General features: G+C 38.9%; 1 protein-coding gene across 1 annotated transcript in view; it reads right to left on the reverse strand.

Annotated features, from left to right (window-relative positions):
• Positions 1 to 16,817, reverse strand: part of RXFP2 (relaxin/insulin like family peptide receptor 2) — a 36,494-nt gene that overhangs the window by 7,906 nt on the left and 11,771 nt on the right. The window contains 15 exon segments of the mRNA XM_019474844.1: positions 40 to 236; positions 597 to 604; positions 1,991 to 2,097; positions 2,099 to 2,214; positions 3,940 to 4,019; positions 9,296 to 9,367; positions 9,468 to 9,539; positions 10,851 to 10,922; positions 11,952 to 12,023; positions 12,623 to 12,624; positions 12,735 to 12,801; positions 14,044 to 14,136; positions 14,439 to 14,457; positions 14,460 to 14,509; positions 15,803 to 15,864. Of these exon segments, the coding sequence (XP_019330389.1) occupies positions 40 to 236; positions 597 to 604; positions 1,991 to 2,097; positions 2,099 to 2,214; positions 3,940 to 4,019; positions 9,296 to 9,367; positions 9,468 to 9,539; positions 10,851 to 10,922; positions 11,952 to 12,023; positions 12,623 to 12,624; positions 12,735 to 12,801; positions 14,044 to 14,136; positions 14,439 to 14,457; positions 14,460 to 14,509; positions 15,803 to 15,864 (1,089 nt within the window).

Raw genomic sequence — 16,817 nt, forward strand, 5'->3', positions numbered from 1 at the left:
AGGAGTGAGCGAGCGGCTGTGTGGTACTCAGTTGCCGACTGAGGTTAAACCACAACACAAGGTCAGATATGTCAACAAGAGGACTCAGACCTCTGTAGGTAGCATGGCAATGACCGCCATGATATGGCATGGTAAACTTTCCATCCACAGCACAGCATATTTTTTATACTGTCCACAGTATTTAACATCAAAAACTCCAATGAAGAACAAATACACCCCCATTAGACAATCAGCACCTATTTAAGAAATAGATTTAAAGTTTACTGAAAAATAGCAATTAATTAAATGCTTTATATAGAGTATACTTATGTGCTTAGCCAAATCCTGTCTGGCATTCAAAAATAATTTAACCCTGTGTTTGCGGCATCAGAATTCATGTGCTATGGGGCTATGAGCCCCCTGGTCGCAAACGGGAGAGTGGAAGCTGGTGTCAGGATATGAGAGTGGAAGTGTTGCCAAACGGGGCTCCTGTGAGCATGCAATGATCCGGGGTCAAGCTCCCTAGCCATGGCCGGCACAGTGACTTTTGCAGACAGCTGAATATTGAACCACTGCAATATTTGGCACTCAGGTAGCGAGCCCTGGGGAGAGGCTACAGCAGTGTCTGGGCACTGCTCGGGGTACGGATACTGCAGTGGTGGAGTTTCAGCCAGGAGCAAGCTGAAAGAATCTCAGGCAGAGTGTGTGAGACCTGGCAGGTCTATGGCACTATATAGTATATACATGGCACTATGTAATAAATACAGAGAAGATCTCTGATATCTTGCCTGGGATTCACCTCTTCTAATTTTACACATTCACAATATGTATCTATTAACAAGGTGAATTCATTTTACCTGACTTCAGCCATTTACAAAGCTGAAGATCTGAGCCAGTCGTGCCTTGGCTGTCTTTACAGTCAATGAAGTCAACAGGTACTTTGGGGACATGATTCATTAGGCCTAGTTTGGATGTCTTTTTTAGAATTAGGTAAATTGCACAATTCATTGACTATAAAGAGAGCGCAAAGTGACTAGTTCATAGACATCTGCACTGTAAGCGTCTGAAGTCATGCAAGATAAAATCTTTCCTGTGTGAAGTTAACATGCAGTCAGAAAGCAGAGTTTGTAGGCTTGGCTAACTTGAACAAAGAGAGGGGAAGTAATAATAAGTCTCATGTTTTTAAAGGATTAATCACCCGAAAACAGTGTCAGACTATTGCACCATAAGCTTGCAAGGAAGTAGGATTTGGTCCCACATTTCTATTGGCTCGAGGATACTTAATTTGGGAACAACTGCTGGACAGGATATGGTATGATCATTTGGAAGTACTCACATTTTGAAATACGCGATTCAAAAATAACAGAAGCACTTATTAGTTCCTGTGCCAAAAAAGGAGAGAAGAGAGGAGAGGAGAGGAGAGGAGAGGAGAGGAGAGGAGAGGAGAGGAGAGGAGAGGAGAGGAGAGGAGAGGAGAGGAGAGGAGAGGAGAGGAGAGGAGAGGAGAGGATAGGAGAGGATATTTCGGTTGGAAGGGACCTACAATGATCATCTAGTCCAACTGTCTGACCACTTCAGATGATATGATGATGATTTCACACATCACACAATAAATTCAAATAGCAAGTAGTCTAACATTATCTAGCTTGTCCATAATCTTTAATGCAGAATGAATAGTAGTAATTAATAAAGTAAAATGTTTAAGTTTCATGGGTTCTTTCTACACATCTTGACTACCTAAAGTCAATGAATTGAAGGACCTTGGTTATTTTTTGACACTCACTTTCATTTAGAATATCAGAAAATAGTGCAAAAGTAGATAATGCATAATATTTTTAAGTGTTTTGAACTAGTATGTGTCTAGAATGCAAACTGAGATTATTGGAACATACATGATGTATTATATATAATATAATGTCATAATGTAGTATACAATACTATATTAATATATTAATTTTATTAATGTACTAATCAAATCAATGTATTATGAATACCTTTAATACGTAATTACAAAATTTTGATAGACATGGTGTGCGTCTCGTTTTCTGCTTTGATAAATGATCTCATTCTGATGACAAAATTTCCAAAATACGTAACACAAGCTATGACCTACAGGAATTGTTAGCAGAACATTATTAGCTAAGAGATCTTCAGGTGATGAAATCCTGTCTGTTAATGATGTGCATATTCACATGTGGAGTGCATAGAAGCAATAAATGAAACTTTTTGAAGTAGCTGAAAGTAAAGAAATGAACATGTAATGCTGCTGGTTAAACACAAGCCAACGTCACAGTTATGCACCAATTATGCAATTAGGTGCAAGGAGCTGGAAGAGAAGAAATTTTAACAAAATAATTCCTAGTGCATATAAGAGGCATGTTGTGAGAGGTATTAAATCAAGGGAGGATTTACTTAGGAGGTTGGTAGCAGCTCATATCCTTTTGGTCCCCAGTAACAATGCTGGTGATAGTGGCCGCGATCACCTGTGATTTCCTTCAGGTCGCTGTAATATGCAATTAGGGCATTGCCCTTTGGTCACGTATGACTTGAGAGGAATGGTCAGAGCTGGTATATTTTTTGTTTTCACAAACCTTGTCAGGACTTTGCCTTGCTATTCTTAGTTTGTTGCCAGTGTGCAGGTGGATGTTCTTTATGCTAAGGTGCTTCAAAAGCAGGTCCTTTACTGTCCTTGGCAGAAGGATTTTGCCTGCTTTAACAGATTGTGGAATGTCTGTGGAAGGACTTAAATTTGGTAATGAACATTATCACATCTTAAATGTTTCAATTCCTTGACCATTATTCAAATAAATAGTTCTCTGCTTCAGTGGCAGTGCTCTCATAAAGAAGGCTTGTGGGACAGGACATAAAAACTCTAATACAGAAAAGCCTGCAAGAACAGGTTTGTTTTGAAATGTATCCTTACATTCCATTGTCTTCTGCAAGATTTAAAATCATGTTCTGGTATATAAAAAAAATAAAAACATGAAGGCGAGATGTGCAAATAAAATTCTAATGTGATATAATTATAGCTGTGAAATACATGAACAATGGTATATCAAATTTTGCATGTTGATGTGGTCCAATTGATTGTATCCACCATCTGCTGTTAGGTAAGTGGACAGTAGCTGATTTGAGTTTTATTTTTCAAGAAGTAGTAAAAAGTGGAGGACAGAGTATAATATGAGCTCTTTAGAAATTCAGAATGAACACTGCACAGTTAAGAAGTTGCTTACATTCATGGCATAGAAGAACCAAATATAAATATTTAGGAGTGATTCTAGACTGAAAGACCAAAATCAGAAGGAAAAAATAAGCCTGAAGATATTTCATCAAGAATGACATTTTAAATATTTAGAGAGGCAAGAGACATTTGAGTATATATCCTGGCTGGCATTAAGTGTGAAAGTGTGACGCTCCTAAAGCCCTTTGCCTCAGCTCAGGGATTGTAGTTCAGAGGCACCTGGTGTTACTGGCACGTAGCTGTGACAAACGGCGAAGGGAAAAGGCATGCTTTATGACAGCAAAGTAAAATGGCTATATAGCACAAATTCTATCTTCTCTATGAACATATATGGCTTTTACTCATGTCCAAAATTTAAACACTTTTCTGTTTCTTAACTCAGTTCCCAATTTTGGTGCATGTGAATGAGGTATTCTACTTCTGCCTGCTAAGCCTAAGGCTACACTAACTCCCAAGTAAGCAAGCAGTTTTATTTATCCCACTTGAGCCAGAAAAAGAAGTGTGAAGGGCAGAAAAAGAAGTGATGTGATATGATCTAGAAATGAGGGAACTAAATGAGGAGCCTGTTTCTTTCCTATGTTTAAAATAGTGAAACATTTAGTCTATTTTTGCAGAAATTGGGCTACCGATTGAAGTAATATGGAAAAGCGACACCCTGGCATGGTTTTGGACATTTTTATATGGACCTCCCACCCCCTTAATTATCGCTTTTATTTTGCATACATACATGTGGGAGAGGTTCCTCATATGTTGAAACATTATTCTGTTTATATTTGGAATCTCAATCATTTCCAGGTCTCTGTAAAATAATGTACATGTTATGATATAAATTATATAAAATAGGGCTTTCTGTAGTTATAAAATTTTGAATTACACAAACAAGCCTTTTCTTAAATTATAGGTCTTAAAGAAATTATGTTATGGAAAAATCCTGACTATATTCAGTAGGAATGATCCTACGACTGTTCATCACATCGAGCTTTTTACTGGAAGATTGTGTTGTGGGGATGTGCATGTAGCCTGAACTCCCTTTGTAGTTATGCCATTCGACAATCGATGCAATATCCATTAAGGGACGCACAAGAAGTGACTTGCACAGGTTTTTGTCTCTTTCCCTGGGTGCTAAGCTCAGCTGCTCGCAGCAGTGTGATTTAAAATCTTATTATTATAAACCTTGGCCAGAGGGCCTTCCGACTAACAAAGGAGTCACAGAACTGAAAGCATTAATAAACCCAGAACAGGCAGAAATAAAAGACAGCTTCTGCTATGAGAATCAGAAGAAGAGAGGAAGAAATAAGACAAGAAGGCAAAATGTATAATTGTCTCAGCTTTTCCTTGGGGAAGCGAGAATTCCCCTCCGTTGTTCAAGGTAAGATTGACCTGCAAGCTTTTGATGAGAAATCCAAAGTACTGGGAGGTAGCTGTGAGCCAGCTGAGGAAAGACAAGGACACTGAAGATCATTTGGGTTTGAATTACTGGAAGCAGCTGCTGTAGACAATGCAGACAGACCTCCCTTTGGAAGGACAGACAAACATACAGACAGTCTGGCTGAGGGAAGCTGAATATTTTGTCACATTTCTGGAGTTTGCACAAACCATAGGTACTAGCTGCCCAGCGGCAGAAGCTGCAGCAGTGAATGATTCAACAATAGTCTGTACAACTAGAAGTACAAATTACTGAAGAGTGTGTGTTTGCAGGTAAGGACCTGAGCCTTCCTCCATTAGCCACCCAAAGCACTAAGACAATTTATTTTTTTTTTATTTTATTTTTTAATTTTGTAGATTCAGGCATCTGGGTTGGGTTTTGTTTCAGCTGACATTAGACCTCCTCACTGGAGCTAAGTTCCCTTTAGAGTCAGTGGAGAGAAGCATCTCCTCAGACAGGGCTAGGTTAAATGACTCTTGTCCTGCAAGGTTTCTTTTTGTCTGCTGCCTCACAGAGAAGAAATCTTTAGAAAAATAGACTAAAATATATCAGAAAATTTAACATTAGAAAATATTAGTTTGAATAACCAGACCATTTAAAACATTCAGGTTATATCTGCATTGGTAAAATGAAGAGGGCCAAGACGCGGGTGTATCCATACTGTCTCATTGTTTTGTCCCTTGTGAGCTAGTTAGGCCAGACAGTTATATTTACTAGCATAAATGGAGCCTAGGGACCAAAGACACCTACGAGGACCAGTCATGACATGCATGTGATGAGACAGAGGGATGATTAGTGTGCAGGTACGTTCCTCCCTCCCACCTCAAGAGTGACAGAGGAGCACAGAACCGAAGGAGAAGGGTGTAGTTAAGGGCAGATGTGGTGTGTTTGCAACAGATGTAGACTGCCTTACATGAGGCAAGAGAGATGCAGAGCATTGAAAAATGTTCATATGGAGTGCCGTGAGGCAACCTGCTTTGCCCACGTAGCGTGCCAAGAAGAAAGCACAGGGTGTAGAGGTACGAGGCAGGCGACCGGGGGCACCTGTAAGCAGAAAAGTTATACAATGTTTTGGCTTCTGTTCTGCTGTAATACAAACAAGAACAGGACAACAATGGGTGCATGTTACTATCCAAATAGATCGTGAGGAAATGCCAATAACAATTAAAATGAACCCTGAAAACAAATAATGGAGAAATATAGCCCTTCCCCTGTCTGTGACATGGCATGATTCAATGGGACTTGCTGTCTGGACAGGACATACACTCCATACATCAGGGAAATGTGATATTAAACATCAGTAAAAGGAAAAGGTTTGTATAATATTACATGCATGCAAACAAAACCAGTACTGGCACTGAGAGCCTTAAAAGCATTCAACTTGATAAAAATCCTAATGGTGATAGAGCCATGAAAGGACACTTTGTATACCGAATATATTCAGTAAGCATTCCCTGAAGTGTCTGAAAGCAAAGCTTCATTCTGCAGCATCCCAATAGACCTTCAGTCTACAAATTCAGTGTCAGTATGTGCTGGAGGATTGGCAAACCCAATAAGGCCAGAAACAGGCACAGAACTTCATTATTTTGCACATTTGGCTATAATGGAAAAAGAAAAGAAGCCACAGGAATAGCTTTTTCATTAGCTATGATCCGAGCAGGAGCAGAAACTCCTGGCATAATCAAAGCCAACTGTAGCCACCTGGCAGAGGCAAAAACGCTAACAGAAACCTGCGATATCGAGTGAGTCCATTGCAGTAGACAGTCAGTGCAGGTAGTGACATACTTGGGCTGCAGTGCATCATTCTCACCTCTCCTGTTGGGCAATAGCATTTCAAGGGATTTGACACATTATCTGCACTGGTGATATTTTAGGGAAAGGTGCGTGAAATGTTAGAAGAGTGAGAGGAACTGAAATCTTGTCAATGATGCTCATGAAAAACAAAAACTGTTCTATTCATATGATGCAGCTGGCATAACCTGAAACTGGTTCACAGCAATGGCAAGGCAGAGTACAGATTATATATATCATGTTTTAGAAAAGAGAAACATCACAATTGAACCAAAAAGAAAAATAACAAAAATACCAAGTCAGGTGACCTTCTTAGATAAAAGGCACTTGGGTTGTCACATCCCTTTGAAATGACTATGATGAAAGAAGAATAACTTATATCCGTAAGAAACTGCATTCAAGGATTCCAAATATGGTTTAGAAAGAACGTCTTAATCTGGTAAAATGGGAAAGGAAAGCCTGAATTTGAAAGCCCCAATAGAAGAGATGAGTGACGACTTCTGCATTTGTGACGAGTACCAGAAACAGAACTGCAGGGAAACTCTTGACAGATGTGACAATGTGTGTGTAGCATCTAGCCAGGCCTTATGACCAACACAAACAGTGTTATCGTTGTGGCTGTATCAGTAAGACCATGAGAATGCTCATGTCCGTTAAAGGAAAAGACTAAATCCCAAGTTGTAAACTCCAGAGCTTTGGTCCAAGAGCAGACATGCCTTTGATACCTAATCCAGGATCAGGGATTCCTGTATTTCCAAAGAACCTAGTAGGTGTTCCTGCCTCAGCTATTCCCAGCTCACTGAAGAGACCTTGTGAAATTATCCCCCTTGTCACTGCGGTTAGAGAACCTGATGTATTGTTTGTTTCACTTCTAGGAAAACACAGGGGAGATTCTTTTTGACAAGAATTTCAAATTTTATTTGAGGATTTGATTTGGCTCTTGTCTGGGCCCAAGCCAAGTGGCATTTTTTTCCACAAGATTTTAAACTTTAAAAACTCTTTTTTGGATTATATACTGTCTATCCCATAAAATAAAACACCTGTCATCCTGTCAACAAGGCTTCTGGAAAAATGAGTGATTACTGAGATCACTTTGTTCTGGTTAATTCTAGCCCAGTTAGATTTCGGGGGGGGGGGGCGTGTTAGGTGACGTTAGTTCCTGTACTACATGTTCTGAGTTGGAAATGTAGATCAGACAATCATTTTGACAGGCAGGCAGGTGGTACTATTACATTGGCAGTACCGTATCTATCACGGTTAATGTTCTCTCAGATTGAAATAACTACACTTTTCCTCGCTGGTCAAGGTTTATATAGCAGCAGAGCACGTCTCCATCCATATTTCAAAACAATGTCCTGTTTTATGATTACTGTCTTGTCCCTGTGGTGGCTTATGGACTAGAATATTGATATTTGCTGCATTTAATTCTGTGCATAATAATGAAACAAAGGGCTGTAATGCACTTTAAAAAGAATCTACAGGAAGTTATTCTGGCACACCTGCCACATGATTGACTCAGTTATCTGTCAAAAAACATTTGAGGTGCCCTGGAGATGCCCGTTTGAGATGCCCGTGTGGAACTGGCTGATAAGACACAAGACCTACAAGAGACCTGTGGCCTTCTGGATTAGCAGGTGATGGCCAGGTGGGATAGATACCCAAGGGCATCTCCAACAGCATCAGACTCCTATCTGTGGGTAACTTAATAAGCCAGGGTGAACACAGTCACTGGGATCTGGAGAACGGCTCATCTCAACCTAGACTAGCTTTTGGTTTGCTGAATGGCTCTCCAGACTAATACTCCGTCTAGTATTATTTGGCATGTCCTGCGGTATCTGAGACATCCGTGTGCGCAGGCAGACATGACACAGGACCCATGAGAGACCAAAGACTTTCTGGAGTGGGGATGCTGTAGGCATGTCAAATAGCACTAGATATCTGACCTGTGGGCAACTGAACCAATCTCCTAAATTTTGCTCTTGCTGTCATGACTTAAGACTTAATGACTCTCCTTGGTTACCCTTGGACACTTAGCATATAGGGGCCTACAAAAAGGAACTGAATATTACCCTGTGTGTTGACTTACAGTATTCACTGTGTGGCAGAGGAGAAAAATATCAAACAATGAGTTCCAGGAAAGCTGTTCAGATTAATCATTCAGATTAATTTGGGATGTTTTCCTTTTGCTTAACAAAAAAATAACATGAATTTAAAAATAACATTTGGTTCTTCTTTTGGACAGCTTTTTAAGAATAAGCCATACGGCACTGAATGACAACTTTAAAAAAAGAAATTATAGTCTTGCTTTTAAACTCTGAATCCAATGAAATTATAAGAGGTACTTTCAGATGAGGGTGAATCTTTGCAAATTAAAGAAGAAATAAGAAAACTTCTGAATGTGAGCTTTGTGTAAAATACTTAATTAAAAAAAAATGTGGCTGAATCATCAGCCCTATGGAGTGAGTATTTTATGAACCACCCCAACTCTCCCAAAGGAGAGTTTATAGAAGTTCTAAAATACTTGTTACCATTTATTTATGTCCTTATCTGCCCAGGTGCCCTAGCTGTGCTTGTTGTGTAATTTGTTCTTAATGTATGTGTTTTGGTTGCTCCAAGGCTTATAATTTGTGAATAGCAGTAAAACTGAGCAAACTGTATGGCTGTCATTCGTGTATTTTGGCCTGCTACCTTAGGATGTTGAGCACTCCTGTAGGAATAGAAATTTGAAGTACATTCAGCATCTGATAGGATGGCAATCAATACTTCACACACCTTTTGTAATTGATGAATATTTCTCCTGGAAAGAAAGGATATTATTTAGCACACTATGTTAGTAAAATATTTCAGCTTTTACTAACAGTGACTGAAGCTGCTGAAGACTTTCAAAGCGATCCGCAGAGAGGTGAGAAAGTGGATTGAAAGACAGATTGCTAAAAGAAAGATAAACTGTTCCTTATTTTATTTCAGGAAAAAGACAAGCTAAATTATTGCATTTTTAAATTCAGTTGGGAATTCTCATTTATATCTTCCAGTTTTTGTAAATACTTCAGGTCTATAAAAATATAAGGTCGTAATTTTGTAATCATGTTGCTGGACAGATCCCTTGGAGAAATAGAGAACAAAAGCAATCAGGTTCATCCTTTGTATTCCACCCATTCCTTTCAATACAAATTTTAAGAACTCTGAGACTCAGATTTTCTCTTTTTATAGGTGAGGAAGCATGCTATCGTACTTAAAATTTTAATAGCAGCAAAATTGTCTTTTATCATTACTTCAGTTCATCCAATAATTCCTTGCTCTGATTTTATCCATAAGTCACTTTGAAGCCAGTCGGTACAGGCACTGATGTTTGGCGATTGCTAAACATGGATCATTTTAGCTCTGATTCATCATAACTAATTCAGCTGAGGTACCTAATTTGGAAACCTGGTTGCCTGAGGGTCTCTCTATAATTTATGAACTTAATCATTGCTGAGAGGTGAGATGAATCAAAGCCTAATTACATAGATGTGAAGCTTTCACATTTAATATAGGTAGAACATGGAAAAACAAAGAAAAAAAACCATCAAAAAAAATCCCACAGTAAATTCAACGCCAAAGATCAGTATTAGTGAATGAGTTTTCACCACGCCAGCAAATCAGTGTCTTTAACAAATAACATCAGTTGCTACTCTCCTTCCACAGCCAGTAGCAGCCTGTTTCAATCACTCATGTCACTCCAGTCACTGACAGCTCCCCTTCTCCTTCAAGCTTTCCCTTCTCTTTTCCGCTTCTACAGCTTCTGCAGCTGTTTTATGTTTCTGCCTAAACATTTCATGCCAGATAATGAGGCAGCCAAAACCCAGATGCAGTGTGACTACTTTATATGCAGATGAGCCTAAAGCATACACGCTTATCCCCGGGGGAAGTGGCAGTCTCAAATCTTAAAGTAGGTGCCTCAGTTCCCCAGACAGCTACTGGGAGAGCTGGTTCACCTCCAAAGCACAGAGATGCCGCCTTAGATATCTTTCTATAGACTGTACAGGGAATATAGATACCCTCAGTGTGTGAGCCAAAGCAACTGAAAAATGTAGTATCGGCTCCAGAGGACCCAGGTGAAGCTGGGCACTCGTATGCCCAGAAGGGAGGGAGCCCAGCGGTCACTGGAGCAGAGGGAAACCTTGATTTTCAGCCCATACAGCTATCTCTGTTGTAAACCCCAGAAAGCCTTGGAATAAGTTTCCTCCCTCCCCATGATGCTGCCCTAAGCACTACCCGCAGCTCCCTCTTGCTGGCTATCTTTCTGTCCTTCTGCCTTTGATTCTGCATGGCCTCCTGCCTCACCTTTGGCAGGAAAGGTGCAGTACACTCACAGATTACAGGCATGTAATAGCTCACACTCTATAATTTAAAAATAGATTTTAGAAAGCTCACAATTCCCCCAAATCTTTTAATGAGGAAAAGGTATTTGCAGGCAGCAAGTGAATTTGATTTCCGTGAAGAAACCTGTAAAGTAAAATATGTATTAGAATAAGTACTTAGTGATTCAATTTAATATGGAGTGCTAATTTCATGTTTCAGTATGACTACTTGGCTTTTTATTTTTCTAGTTGTGTTAGAAGTTACATACGTTAATTTTTCCAAGCCGTAACAAGGTGTATTATTGTAGTCAGTGCAAAAGAAACCTACGCAAGACTAAGTAGTTAGTTAAGGAAAACTTTCCTTAGTTTTAATTAAAACCAAGCAATTTACAAAGTAGAGGAGCAATATGGAATTTTATTTGATTAAAGGCTCTGGGATTTGCTATCCAGACAGAAATTTTACATGTTCAAATTTAGCTTTTTTTGCTTTTGCTCTCACTGCGATTAATACAGTCCCACTGCAGGGAATTCCTGTTCCTCACTGGTAAGACACCACATGTATAACACCAAGGAGCCTTTTATATTTCTTAACCTGTAGAATTTTTTATTCATGAACATGGTCCTCCTTCAGATTCTGCTTTTCCTGTCCTCTGTATTATATGAGAGATAGCTGAATATAAAAAAGTTAGAAATGTGAGTTATTACTGTACACCAATATATTTAATTTTAGCAGCAGCAGCACATTTTTTTTGCTCAGGTTCCCTGCAAGGCGAAAACCCAGTCTGAAGGAGGAATGGATTCAACAAGAAAAAATATCTGCAGGTTGAGATACAGGCATACTACATTGTTTCTGCTTCATGATCAGATTGCAAGTCCCAGGATGTAGTGGAGTTTAAAAAGCACCCTGGTGCTCATGATCTGATCACAAGGCAGAAAAAATCAGTATGCCTATTTCTTATTCTGTTTGTTGAAACAAGTGATCGTGACAATTGCGAAAATGTGCCGTGTGACTGCACATACAATAAGTCAATTAATTGTAAAGAATACCTCCTTGACAAAAGCACAGCTGTCCTGATGAGGCTTTATACATTGAGACAAATCCTGTGTTGAGGACTGTGAGTCACACATATTCAAAAGGTTTTTGTTGCTTTATTTTCATACATCTTTTACTTACAATACAGTGAGCGCATTGCATTCCAGGAAGGCGGTATTAATTAAGGCCTTAATATGATTGCCTTCAAAATCCCTGAATAACAATAGGGAAAGTGGTTTTATTCATGACTTGTGTAATAGTTTTGCAGAAGGGAGTTTAAGCTCTGGACTAGTCTTCTTTGTTTTGACCTTCATTTATTTATTTCTTACAAAATTAGTCCCAGTTTATTACCTAGTTTTGAATATGAATGTACATACCAAACAAAGCAAATTATATCCTTTTCTTTGTTGTGATTTTGTCTCTATTTATGGCCCAGCTCGACAGCCATTTCAGCAATAATAGGCTAATACATTGGTGTTTCTTATGTGTAATCTGTGTACCAAAATCCATAGAGACCACTAGGTGGAGATTTTACATTTAATTATAACGTATATCTATATATCCTAAGTTATACTTAGGATAAACACGCATTCACAATAACTGATTTCATTTTCATGGGGAAACTAAAGTGAAAGATAGAATTTTGCTAAGCTCAGGACAGCCATGAGAACAAGAAGCTCTAAAGATTTATGTTGGCAGAGGACTGTGGTATTTTGTAGACAGTCTGATATCTGCCTGGGAAATTGTTCAAGTCATTTGAAACACCATGAGGTTCAACTTTGGCAAGGTTATACTTTTTGTTAGAATGTCACACCTTTAAAAGTGCCTTGGTCTAACAGAATAAACAAAAGATGAATTTTTTATCTGCACAGAAAAAGATATATTCATTTATCAAATGATTTTTTTTGCATAATTAATTTATACCCAGTTAGTAAGAGGCATTTGAGTACAGATCATGGGAAGAGTCTCAAGTGAATTGTTTATCATTGATCTTCATAAATTAAAACATGTTTAGAAAACAAGATGTTTTATCATACTTCATAACACAATATGTAAGTGTAAGAAAAATATGCAAATGTAAACTTTTGAGAGAAGAATCCAAGATTAGATTTAGTTACATTGCTTTGAAATTTAAGGTAAATTTAGATTTTACAGAAACTACACAAGCAAAAAGATTTTTTAAGTTACTGGTAGCAAAACATAGCACAAAAGTTATTTTTTGGTGCTAGCTTATTACTGTATTTTATTTATAAGCAATGGATACATTGAATGGCCAAGAAATATGCTAAACTGAACAACTCAGACAAAAAAGTGTTCATTAAATAATTTACATTCTCAGTACGGGTAATGTACGTTTTCCACACATGCTATGACGTTCCTCAGACTCCTTCCCATGGGAGCTGGCAAAGTGGAAAGGTATTTCAGCTCCTGCCCCATCCGTTGCATCAGTGCTCACTCTGTGGAGCCTGGTCTAAAGGCTACTGGTGCCAGCTCTGATGCCAGCAGCTGCCTACCACAAGCTTGGCTGAGACAGTTGAGTCAAGGGATCATTAAAGACACAAGGTTTTTAATCTTCTTTGCCCTGAGCCAAGGGACTAGTAGCAAAAAATTTTCTGCTAGCAAAACTAAGTAATTTGTTTCCCTGGATGCTATTAAAAACAGCGGCTAGCTTTTCCAAGAAACCAAGATTATACTTTTCAGTTGCTGGTTTGCTTGATGAGGGTGATGGAAAATGCTTATAGGACTTCACGTCTCCTTCCCGCTTACTGTAAGCTCTGCCTTATATGGAATTTTCTGTTACAGTCATCACAGTGATATCTGCCTGGGAAATTGTTCAAGTACCTAAATACTGTTTCAGTTTTCTAAAAGGAGATGCTAGGTGTCTGCTGGTTGTATCCAAGAATTTCCAGTTTAGATCGCGAGTTTCCTGTAGGTGTTCTGAGAAGAGAGATACGATTCTGAACAGCTTTACAACTTTGGGAATGTGCTTTAGTTTTAACAGAAACATAGTAAAAATAGTCATAGCATGAAGACGCCTATGAGAAATCCAAACCCAAATTTGGATCCAGATGTGGTAAGTATGGGGAGTTGACAAGCGTGATTGCTTCATGAAGATGATGTTTGAAAGTCTTAAAGAAAGAAAACAACTTGGAGGAAAAACAAAAAGATAGAAAGGAAAGCTACTCGGATATTGAACAATACCAATACGAAAATGTGCAAGAGCAATACTTACCAAAAAACCAAAGACTTTAGCCCAGTAAATAACTGCTGTGAAATTTTCACTGTTGGGTTATAATCTAGAATTATGGAAAGAAATAATAGTTTACTACATCATCAATCCTTGTAAAGAAGCAATATAAAAATGGCTGAGATGAGCAAATCATGAGGGAGCTCTTCCTCTGCAAATCCAAAATAACTAGACCTAGTTACTGTCTCCAGAAATTGAAACATAACCTGTGTGATAAGGAGTTGCAAGCTTCAGTAGTCATTCCAAATTTTTTGTGCAGAATGTCATTTGCAGACATAGCTTTACTGCCTTGTTCCTTTCTTTTTAGATCAATGCCATAAACACACGCACTGCCAGTGATGAATGGTACTTTTACAGACAGGGAGAAAATGAGTACTCACAGCCATTTCAGTTTGTGTAATCTCTGAGTACCCCAGGTTTCAAACTAATGATACATTTATGACTGAGATACCTGTTGACAAAAACATATAACACAGAAAACTAAAATAACACTACGTAAAAACTGATAGACTATTTCTAAAGGGAGGAAGCAGAAACCTTTCAGACAGCTGATGAGAACAACCAGAAAGATAAAGAACTGTGACAAGCAATATTTGATTTTAAAATGCCAAGTGAAAGTATTTCACGTGTTTAGTCTGGAGAAGAGGAGGCTGAGGGGAGACCTTATCGCACTCTACAACTACCTGAAAGGAGGTTGTAGCGAGGTGGGTGTCGGTCTCTTCTCCCAAGTAACAAGCGATAGGACGAGAGGAAATGGCCTCAAGTTGCGCCAGGGGAGGTTTAGATTGGACGTGAGGAAAAATTTCTTTACTGCAAGAGTGGTTAAACATTGGAACAGGCTGCCCAGGGAATTGGTTGAGTCCCCATCCCTGGAAGTATTTAAAAGACGTGTAGATGAGGTGCTTAGGGACATGGTTTAGCGGGCATGGTGGTGTTGGGTTGACGGTTGGACTTGATGATTTTAGAGGTCTTTTCCAACCTCAGTGATTCTATGATTCTATTTTAATGTTTCTATCTCATAAAAGGCTGTCTTACTGCAAGGGCAGTAGCATTTGACTTAATCTTTTTTAATGTTTTATAGTTGGAATGATGCTGGCTAAAGCATTAAAAATGTACTTTTATGAATAGCTTTGCACTGCACTGGGATGGATCTGTTTTGCTATGATGCAATGGACAACTTTTGCCTAGGTGTTATACATATGCTTTTTAGACCAAGGTAGACATAGTAAAAATGCTTTGCATTTATATCAGTAATCTATCAAAATGTCAATACCTGTAGCTTGTTGTTCAAAACTTGATAAGGAACCGGAAAGATTAGCCTGATTTTTAAAGGCACTGAGCTTGCATCAGCTGTTGGAAGTGGTAGGGATACCCAGGTACCTAATAATGCTGGAAATAGTGACATTTGAAAAATTTGGCCAATATGGTTTGTGAACATCAACTAATGAAGCAGTGTCAGGTATACATAGCAAATCAAGTTTATAATGGGTTGATAATGATACAAAAAGAAGTTTAGTGATTTGTCTTTGCCCCAGCGTGCAATTAGAGTCACAGCAAGAGTTAAAATTCAGGCAGTCCTCACATCTTTCTCAAGCTACTGGAATATGGAGAAGAGTGGTTGTATGAGACTTTGAAGGGCTGAAATTTAGATGCCATTCCTGTATTGTGGAAGGCTGGTTGCTCTGTGATACCCAAGAGTCAATCAGTTACTTAAAAAGGCAAAATAGGGCAATAATGTACTCACAAGTTCTGAAGTTTGCATAGTCCAAAGAATGCTTTCCTTGATACTGTCTGAATGCAAATGTGCTGTAGAAATGTGGTACAGGTAAGGTAAGAAAGCCAGGATAATCATGATTCATTAACTTCTTAGAAATGCAAATGTTTTATAATCCCCATATTTATCCCCTTCTGCCATTTTAAACACACTGCTAAATTAATGCCTGGTGTAACACCACTGAAGTAAAATTCAATATTTTCCACCAGAACAGAACTTTCTAATGACTTCTTCGAGGCTGTTCTTTATGTGTCTGTCTCCAGGGTGTGTCATGTCCCATTTATTGATTATGCTTTTGGAATAGAAGATTGTAGGGTATAAAAAAATAAGATACAAAATAGAAAGCACTGGAGGCTGGGGAGAAAAGCCAATACTGTTCCAGGCTACAGGTATATTATTTTGAATTTTATTAAATGTGAACCATCACTAGCCATCCTTCTTGGCACACTTACGCTAACATACATTGCACCTGCTGATGCAACTCAGCTGAAAATTAGTGGCATGTATATTTTGTTTATATAAAATTGGTTCTAGAACTCTGCCCACTCTTCAAATGATACAGCCCTTTCACATGACTCTTGTTCTTGCAGGCTGTTAACTGCTTTTGGATGGAAGGCAGTTTGAGCTGTCATTAGGAACTGCCGAATAAAAGGCACACAGCATCCAGTCAGAAACAAGAGCTAAACTCAAATACTGTGTACTTAGGGGTTTTATGAGGATTTATCTTAAGCCTGGTATATGTGCACTCGCAGCCCAGAAGGCCAATCGTATCCTGGGCTGCATCAAAAGAAGCGTGGCCAGCAGGTCGAGGGAGGGGATTCTGCCCCTCTACTCTGCTCTGGTGAGACCCCACCTGGAGTGCTGCGTCCAACTCTGGAGCCCTCAGCATAAGAAAGACACGGACCTGTTGGAGCGGGTCCAGAAGAGGGCCACGAAAATGATCAGGGGGATGGAACACCTCTCCTATGAAGAAAGGCTGAGAGAG

This window comes from Aptenodytes forsteri, unplaced genomic scaffold (assembly GCF_000699145.1).
Source record: "Aptenodytes forsteri isolate BGI_AS27 unplaced genomic scaffold, ASM69914v1 Scaffold155, whole genome shotgun sequence".
Lineage (NCBI taxonomy): Eukaryota > Metazoa > Chordata > Aves > Sphenisciformes > Spheniscidae > Aptenodytes > Aptenodytes forsteri.